Source organism: Papilio polytes, unplaced genomic scaffold, assembly GCF_000836215.1.
Source record: "Papilio polytes unplaced genomic scaffold, Ppol_1.0 DF821845.1, whole genome shotgun sequence".
In the NCBI taxonomy this organism is placed as follows: Eukaryota; Metazoa; Arthropoda; class Insecta; order Lepidoptera; family Papilionidae; genus Papilio; species Papilio polytes.
The window spans coordinates 5,581,005-5,589,995 of record NW_013527359.1 but is presented as its reverse complement, the minus strand read 5'-3'; the positions used below and the strand labels follow the sequence as shown (position 1 = coordinate 5,589,995).

The window sequence follows — 8,991 nt, the reverse complement described above, 5'->3', positions numbered from 1 at the left end:
GCATTTACTGATACAAAGCACATTCAAGCAAAAAAAAGAGACATTTCAAACATCAGATAAAGTTGTCTATGGAGCAACTGGTTACAGCCCATTGTGCGCCGCTTAAAATATATAAAATCACTTGTCGATCAATTTTAAATATCGATTGTATAAACCCACACATCGTAACGCCCATCCCTATTCTTCAGAACCAAATTAAAAAATTGACTTCTAAAATTCCGACAGGCGTCACTCGATCTTATTAACTTGTTATACATTTTGTAGGAATAGAAGTCAAAACAATATAAAGTGCATCGTAAATGTTAAATGCTGATCAGAAAATGGGCACCCGATCAGGCAATAAAATAAAACTACGCAATCCAGCGTTTAAGTGCGATATTTGCTGTCGTAGGTTGATGAGCGCTGAAGCTCTTAAAACACATCAAATGTGCGTACACAGTGTAACAAATAAAGTGAAAGCCAAAACTGCATCTAAACAGGTAGTTATGAAACCGAAGGTGCAGGCACAAGCTATAAAGAATGTAAAACTAGTAAACCCAAAGTCTGCTCCGACGAAGAAAATTGTCAACAATAAACCAGCGAACAAAATCACAGAGAAAACGGGAAAAGGTGCAACTAAGACTATTGACACTGGCGAGGAATACGAATGTCCGAAATGCTTCAAGAATTTCAATACTTATTTCTTAGCACATCGACATATACAGAAGCATCACTCTGTAAACAACAATAATGAAGAAGTGTAAGTAATTATTACGATTTCCTTAAATTTAAATTGAGAACAAGTTATTGGAGGTTATAAATCACCAGCTCACTAAACATACCCATCAAGGGGCTCGGAGCTTACCCTTAGTTAGTGCGACTGGGCCATATTCAAAGATGCTGGCCATGTGTGAGTTGGTTGACTTCACACATATCCTTGTATTTCTTTGATGACATGTGCAGGTTTCCTCACCATGTTTTCCTTCGCCGTAACAATGTCTAGTAAATTACGTACATATGAGGTTAAGTTATCGAATCTAAACAAATAGTCATGGGTAAAACTATATTTGGTGATCTATAAATCAGCTCCTGGTTCACAACAAGCACAGATAAAATCAATTTGTACCTACAGAGTTTATCTTCCTCCTTATCCTACTCCCTTAGGGCCGTTGCAACAGGTTTTTGTCCTCCACATAACTCTTATCATATGTCATCTCAGTCATCACTCCCTTTTTGATCATGTCACCTTATATGCAATCCATCCATCTGTTTCTAGGTCTACCTCTACCAATGTACCCTTCCACACTCATAACTAACATTCTCCTTGTAACATGCAATTCATCCCTCCTCATAACATGCCCATACCATGCTAACCTTTTACTCCTTACCTTCTCTACTATTGGGGCTACTCTGCCATGGTAATGATTGCATTCACTTTTTGTGTAATACCTACTTTATACTTTTTCATAGTGTTTTTATGATTATTGACATGCCCAATATAGTGTGCCATTTATGGATCACATGCCAGTGGTTTGCCATCCCTGCTCTAGAAGAACACAAGCACATTTGGGTTTTTTTAACTCCAAGCGTCTTAAGCTGTTTGAATGCAATTTTAGTATATTTTTTCAGGTCTCCAAATTCTCCAAACATAATAAAGCCCAATGTAATTTTGATTTGTGTTAAATGTAACCGACGGCCAAAATCATTAGAGAATCATAAATGTACGACGTATAAATTCGATGAATCGTCGTTTACATCGAAGTATATTTGCATGGGATGTAACGAGCAATTCCAAAGTTTGAGGTTATTCGATGTTCATGTATCTGGTTTACATTGTGATGGAGTTGAAAGCATGTTCTTCCCAACAAATGAAGGTATGTTGTTTAAAATCATCATATTCATCAACTATAGGTCCCCACTAAAGGGCTCGGAGCCTACCCTAAGTTTGGGTGACTAAGCCACAGTTCATACTGGCCAAATGCGGGTTGGACTTAACATATCTTTGAATTTCTCCGCTGATATATGCAGGTTTTCCTTCACCGTTAGAACGTCGGTAAATGTACAGATGAGAAAATCGAAAATCACATTGGTGCAGCGGTATTTGAATCCAAGACCTGTAGATTACAAGTCAAGTGCTTAAACCACTGATCCATCCATGCCGCAATTCATGCCCAATGTTATTTAAATATGATTAATATTAACAATTTTATTTATTATAACTTTGCAAGTTTAGATAAACACATGTAGAGCATAGTCGGGAAGAACACATGCCACTAGATAGTTTATTTTTTACTTGTACAGACAGAGTCGTGGCCTAAGTTAGTATGTTATAAAAAATATTGACTACTATAGATGGTTCCAACCAATGACTGGGGGCAGACAGATGATCTAGGAAGGGGGAATATGACTAGTAGTCAAAAATATTTTTAGTTATTCTAAAAGAATTCTTTTTAATAGATCCAGTTAAAGGGTAAATGGATCTTGATATTTCACACAGAGATAGATAACTGTCTGAATTAGCATACTTAGGGCCTGTCCCACCACTGGCTGATAGCTCAGATAGCTTAAAAATGACATCATTGACCGATAAAGGAACAAAATCTGATGTTTGTATCACATATTTTACATGTTGGATTGTTTTTTACAATTTGGTGGGACAGGCTCTTAGTAATGTTTTTTTTTTCCGTAAAAACAAGATAACTGTTAATATAATTGTATAATTTTTATCATTCACAGTGTACCTATCATGGAAGGATGATGTAATGAAAAAGACCGGAGTAAAATATGTAATGGAAAAAAATAATAGTAAACAAATGTTGCGTTGTCCGTGCATACCGTCTGATGTTAATGACGATGTTACTCCATACATATGTCCATCTTGTATCGTAGTACAAGAATTACCAAAAGGTATACAAGTACATTTTTATAAGAACCATTACGGACATAAATGTGGTAAATACGATTTACCTGATAAATATAAGAAATTTACTCTGTCCACGTTAATACAAAATGAAGAAGCATATACAGAAATCGATGAGACGACGGAAACGGAAATCTACCATCAATTCAAACAATTAATGCATGCAATAATTGAAGATGCTGCTAAAATTAGAATTGATCAAATGAAAATATTATTAAAAAAAGCTTTAGATATGACTACAGTTTTCAGTAATGAGGTAGATGAAAAAAAATTCATGTCAATGAAATTAGTATTGGAAAATAATATTACGGGACTTTTAAATATAGACAATCAAGGTAAAAGAAAAAATGTATCAAACGATAAAATAGCTGAAACTGTGACGAAAAGATTTAAAACAAGAATGTATCAGAAAGATGAAGCAAACGTCAAAGATAATGCAGTAATTAAAATTGTCAATTCATACTCTTTGGCACAAGAAGAGATAATGCGTGTGATAAATGAAGGCAACACTGAAGAAAATAAAGCCATTGATACTCCAGAAGATGCAACAGATTCAAAATTAAAAAAAACTCAAGATACAACAGATAAAAAATCAAATAAAGATGATACATTAAAATTGAATAGGAAACAATTGGAATCACCTTCTTCGTTCGCTGACTCTTACAAAGTATTTGTTGAACAGTTATCGGAACCTGGTCCACCGAGACATAAAAAGAAATCCAATGTCGATAAACAAATCATGAATATCTCGATACCAAATGTCACTACTGAAATTCTTATAAAGGATGAAATACCAAAGATTCAAACACCGGAAATAAAAAAAGAGCTTACAATATCAAGACCAAAAGAATATAAATATGAAGTGAAAGAACAAGAAAACGATTGTAATATATTAATTCTTAAATTTTGAAATCTCTATATAAATGCGAAAGTTTGCATGGATCTTTGTAGCCGAAAGCTGGAAAATACATAGGCTACTTTTGTTTTTTAAATCCACGTGGTTGGAGTCGCGGGCGAAAGCTGGTTTACATATATTACATTGGTTTACTATATGACATTTAATTCTTTACACACATTGAGGAAACAATTACATATACATGTTAAAACCGTGGTATTGTTTATTTACGCCATTTTGCTGACTCCCTGTTAGTAAAAAAGTGACTTCACACCATCATAAAGTTTGAATCTTGTAATACTTCTTTTTTAAAACAGTTAATCAGTACCTTTGGTGATATGGTTAGGTTTTTACATTTTTTTTATTTCATTTATGTATAGTTGTTTTTTTAAAATATAAAACCAGCGCTTGACTACAATTCCACCTAAACTAAGTGAAAGTGTGGTCGAAGGATGTTAATTAAAATGTTTAATCTATTATGGTAGTTAATTGTTTTTTTTCAATGTTTTTACACTTTCCATCTTTATAGAAGAGAATCACGATAATAAATAAAAAAACCTAAATTTTTGACTAAAATGTTGTAATATCTTTCTAACTTTTTCATATTTTCATGAAAATATTCCGGAAGTATATTGGATTGGCGGTAATTTGTTCTCATTAAGACAAATCGATGTTCGTTCGGAAATATTGTACTTGTAATTATAGTTAAAAATAATTTGTATTAGTCAACTTTAAGGTAAATTATGTTTCAGTTTAAATATGTATATGTATTTTAATATTACATGTTATTTTGTACGTACCAATAGATTATTCGTTTGTATGGTTAATTATAATAAAAAGATGTACATTTTGAAGACTTTTATTTGTCTAATTGTTTACAAATATACTCTTATAATGCTGAAGGCTAAACAGTAACAGCGAATTAGCACGTTAATTATTGAATTGGTTTAGCAAGTTCTAGAAAATTAAAGCGCGCGCACCCCAAACTATCGCAAAACTGTTTATCAAAATGTACACTTCGAGTAGTGTTTTGGTTGTGCAACTAAACAGTTAAATTTGCTGAGAAACAATCGATTTTCGCCTGACTGTGTACTTGCTATTTTTATGTCCAATAATGTTAAGTCTGACTTGCACATTTCATCAACATTAAAAACCCTAAGTCCTACTCGCGTATGGTTTGCATAAGAGATCTTTGTTCTCAAACTCTATCACCTAATCTAACTGTTACACTTAATGATGGGCAATTTTCAAGGTGTAGTTAAACAAGAATTTCTATTCTGGTCCTGGTGAGATAAGCGCTGGTATTGGTTTAGTTTGAACATAATGGGAAGGCACTAGTGAGCTATTATAATTTAGTTGCACTTATGTTGCTATATACAATACAATACTTATAGTTTAACCATGGCTTTAATAACAAGAGGATCATTTTGAATAAATCCCGCCATTTTGTTCAATATTATTTTTAATCTATAACTTGCTTTTTACGTTAAGTAGTTCAATACTCTTTGGTTCGCGGTTCATCTATGTAAATGTCAAAATGACATTTACTTTGAATCTTTGAATATTCGAAAAATCAAACATAACGGTTTAATTATTTTTGTTTTTGCGATACTTAAATGTGCTGAAACTGTATTAATTTCCGTTTTAATTAGTAATTAACATAGAAAAGGAAATGAGTAACGCCACCAAAATGCGTGAGTACAAATCATCAATATGAATCAGTTGTATCACCTATATAGTAAAGTTAAAGTTTTACTGTTATTTCGTCATAAATAATTTTGTTTTTATCTTAACAAAAGGCAAGTTTAAAAGCATATTAAAATCTTTATTCCAGAACTAGATGAACTAGAGAGACTAATGAGTAGAATGCCACGAGAGTTGTGTTGTACAACGTTATTACCAGAATTCGGTGTCCGCTGGCGTGACATGGCTAAAGCAATACGCAGTGCTCGTATGTCGATGACATCAGCGAGTATCGCGAGGATAATCTGCAGGAAGGTCGCGAAGAATCTACCAGCGTTAACAGTCGATGAGATCCTTGCTAAGTTGAAGTTGCAGAGTAAGTAAACTTTTTACATATACAACATTAGTTATTGCTCGTGACTTCGTCTATGTGAATTTTAAAAAAGCCTATGTTACTCAGCGATAATATAGCTTTCTAATGGTTAAAGAATTTTAGAAATCGGTCCAGTAATTTTTGAACTATTTCAATACATACAAAAATACACATCCTACCTTTTTAAAATGTGTGTATAGATCATCATCATCATCATCATCATCACCAGCTCACTATACGTCCCCACTGAGGGGCTCGGAGCCTACCCTAATATGGGGTGACTAGGCCATAGTTAACCACTCTGCACTGCGGGTTGGTTGACTTCACACATATCTTTGAATTTCTTCGCCGATATGTGCAGGTTGCATCACGATGTTTTCCTTCAGCGTAAGAACGTCGGGTAAATTATGTACATATGAAAATTCGAAAATTCGAAAATCACAGGTACAGCGGGGTTCGAACCCAAGACCTGTAGATTACAAGTCAAGTGTTCAAACCACTGAGCCACCGACGCTCTTGTGTGTATAGATAATAAATAAAAATTCTTTGCACCATTAATAAGCTATGTTACCAGTGAGTGCCATAAGCCATCTTTACTTTTTTTATTACAAGCTGACGATGTTATGAGCAACAGCTACTCAAATAATAAGATTTGGAAATGAATATATCCAAATACAAAGGGCACTGGTTTAAACAGGCATTTAATTATCAAGTCTATTCAATTCCTAGTGTTATTTATTCACATTTGTATATTCTTTTAGTGGTAGCAATTCAAAGTCGTATCTGGCATGTGATCAACTTACAAGAGCCATTAACGGAGCCCTGGGAGCCAGATGAGTTGCCAGAGAGACTGGCTGATGCGCTGACAACTGCACGCATTGGCAAGAATAAGAGCCCAGAGGTGTGTAAATATACAGAAATACTAATATAAATGCAAAAGATGGATGGATGTTGTCTTTGCTGCTTCTTTTTTTTTTCTTCAGGTTCTTAAATCTTTTGGTTTGTAAGAACCCTGCACATTCTCGTTGGGTAGTTACATTTTCTTTAATGCAACAGATATGCATTACATGTGTTATAAACTAGGGACTTGAGACATTATCTATACTATTATAATAAAGCGTAAACACACACTTCTTTGTTGCCTAAGATGTTAGCAATTACAGCATATTTTTGATTTCTTTTTTTAATAAAAAGCCCTATACTTACGTCACGCTTTAGGCTATATATTTTCACGCCAATTAAACTTGGGGGGTAAATATTTTGGATTAAAACCCTAATGTGGGAAAGAGACCATAAGTTGCTGCCAACATCAAGGAAGCAAGGTTGCCAAGTTTTGTCATGTCATGTCAATTGACAATTTGACACATTTTAACAATAAAATAATTTTATGCTGATGAAATTGCACGGCAACAGCTAGTAATTTATAAATGCAATAAATATATAAAGGTTTAAACTACTGAATGGATCTTGAATAAATTTGGATGTAGGTGGTTGTCTGGAGTAATTAATAGACTACTTACTTTTTTAAATGTAGACAAGAATTAAGGGCGAAAGTTATTGTAATATTAACAAGATTGTATTTTGTAGGTCCAAACAGTCCAAATAGGTGACCTAGTGTTTGTGAGTGTACAACTGAAGTCTGAAGTAAGGTGCAGTGCTCCGCTGTACTTAGCTATGCCTCTCGGCCTTCCCGTAGCTCTGGTCAGCTCTGTTAAGTCTAATGGAGTGTTACAAGCCTGTGTTGTAGGTAAGTTATCCTTTATTTAAACAGCTGAATACTGGAAATAATATATGTGTTGCTTACAAAGACATTTAAATAATACATAGATGAGACGTAATTATTTCACTGGTACTTTCTGAAAAGTACCATATCATGTCATGTTTAGTATTGGTATGTAAAAAAACATTTTACTAAATCACAATAAGCTCTTTTGTAAAATAACATGATTTAGTGACACTTAAAAGTAATTAATTTTAAATACAATCATACTAATATTGTAAATGCGACAGTTTTCGATGAAATTTGTTACAAATAGGTTCATCTGGAAACACATAGGCCAACAAATTTGTTTTTTTTAATTCCTCGCAGATGAAGTCGCATGCGAAAGCTAGTTTTATATTTACATATGGTTTTAGGATCTATTAAGAGATAGCCTTGCTGAATGGATTTCGATGAAATTTGGATCAAATGTAGAAACTCGTCTGGAAACACATAGGCTAATAAGTTTGTTTTTTTTTAATTCCTCGCAGACGAAGTCGCGGGCGAAAGCTAGTGAATTATATTTACATATAGTTTTAGGATCTATTAATAGAGATAGTGGGTTATTCGTAAATTGTCTTAAGTGAAGTGTATGTCTCCTCTATATGTTATTTGAATCTCTTTGCTGCTATTGTTTTAAATTTTTTTTAGATAAATCTGTTTTATTCCAGGTTTAGGATATAAAACGTTTTCTGACGCTAATTTAAATGGTAGACATATCCCATCATTGCTTCGTATCCACGGCGGTTGGGATGAAAACCTCGGGTATATGACTGAAATACCGAAATACTCGCCCGTACCAGTAATCACTAAAACTGGTATAGATTACACCAATAAGGCATATGACGAACATTACGTGAACACAATATTAGGACCAGATCCACCTTTATTGACAGATTTACATATAAATACAGCTAAAAAGTTCTTTAATAAAGTAGACGATAGAATTATAACTATAAAAGCTCATTTATCAAGTCAAGATATAGCGAAAACTTTGAAAACTTTAGTAAGTAAAGGAGCTTTAAGACCGACATCTGAATTATTACATGTTCTACATACAGCTAAGTCAAATAGGTTAGAAAATTATACTGAAAGTGATTAAAAATTATAATTGACGAGAAAATTGCGTAATGTTTTAAATATATGTGTAAATTTTTTTAAGTTATTTTAACTATAAATGGTTCTTTTATTTCAAAATTCCTTTACCCCTTAATCCTATATATGGCAATTATTTTCGACATTGTTGTAAGAATTTTATTTATTGGTAACTCTAATCAGTACCAACTTAAAGAAAAAAATCCCCCATTATTAAACCTAGAAAAATGTACATGTATAAAAAATATATCGTTTATTTAACATTTAAACTTAGGTTTTTTGGTTTA

The 8,991-nt window shown here is 33.2% G+C and overlaps 2 protein-coding genes across 2 annotated transcripts; both read left to right on the top strand.

The window, feature by feature from the left end:
• The first annotated feature begins 185 nt into the window (after window positions 1–185).
• On the top strand, window positions 186–4,579 carry LOC106108092. Its single transcript, XM_013289176.1, has 3 exons — window positions 186–739; window positions 1,609–1,853; window positions 2,716–4,579. Exons 1-3 carry the CDS (start codon window positions 300–302, stop codon window positions 3,807–3,809), a joined length of 1,779 nt encoding a protein of 592 aa, XP_013144630.1. The 5' UTR covers window positions 186–299; the 3' UTR covers window positions 3,810–4,579.
• Window positions 4,580–5,345: 766 nt separating this feature from the next.
• Window positions 5,346–8,862, top strand: LOC106108093. The gene is made up of 5 exons (XM_013289178.1): window positions 5,346–5,488; window positions 5,629–5,853; window positions 6,612–6,751; window positions 7,438–7,597; window positions 8,281–8,862. Exons 1-5 carry the CDS (start codon window positions 5,467–5,469, stop codon window positions 8,709–8,711), a joined length of 978 nt encoding a protein of 325 aa, XP_013144632.1. The 5' UTR covers window positions 5,346–5,466; the 3' UTR covers window positions 8,712–8,862.
• Window positions 8,863–8,991: the final 129 nt, after the last annotated feature.

Bases quoted from the DNA above. Each gene is read 5' to 3' on its own strand.
- LOC106108092 (XM_013289176.1), top strand. From the start codon at position 300: ATGTTAAATGCTGATCAGAAAATGGGCACCCGATCAGGCAATAAAATA. The intron at 740-1,608 runs GTAAGTAATTAT...ATATTTTTTCAG, and splicing joins AACAACAATAATGAAGAAGT to GTCTCCAAATTCTCCAAACA. The intron at 1,854-2,715 runs GTATGTTGTTTA...TATCATTCACAG, and splicing joins GTTCTTCCCAACAAATGAAG to TGTACCTATCATGGAAGGAT.
- LOC106108093 (XM_013289178.1), top strand. From the start codon at position 5,467: ATGAGTAACGCCACCAAAATGC. The intron at 5,489-5,628 runs GTGAGTACAAAT...TCTTTATTCCAG, and splicing joins GAGTAACGCCACCAAAATGC to AACTAGATGAACTAGAGAGA. The intron at 7,598-8,280 runs GTAAGTTATCCT...GTTTTATTCCAG, and splicing joins GTTACAAGCCTGTGTTGTAG to GTTTAGGATATAAAACGTTT.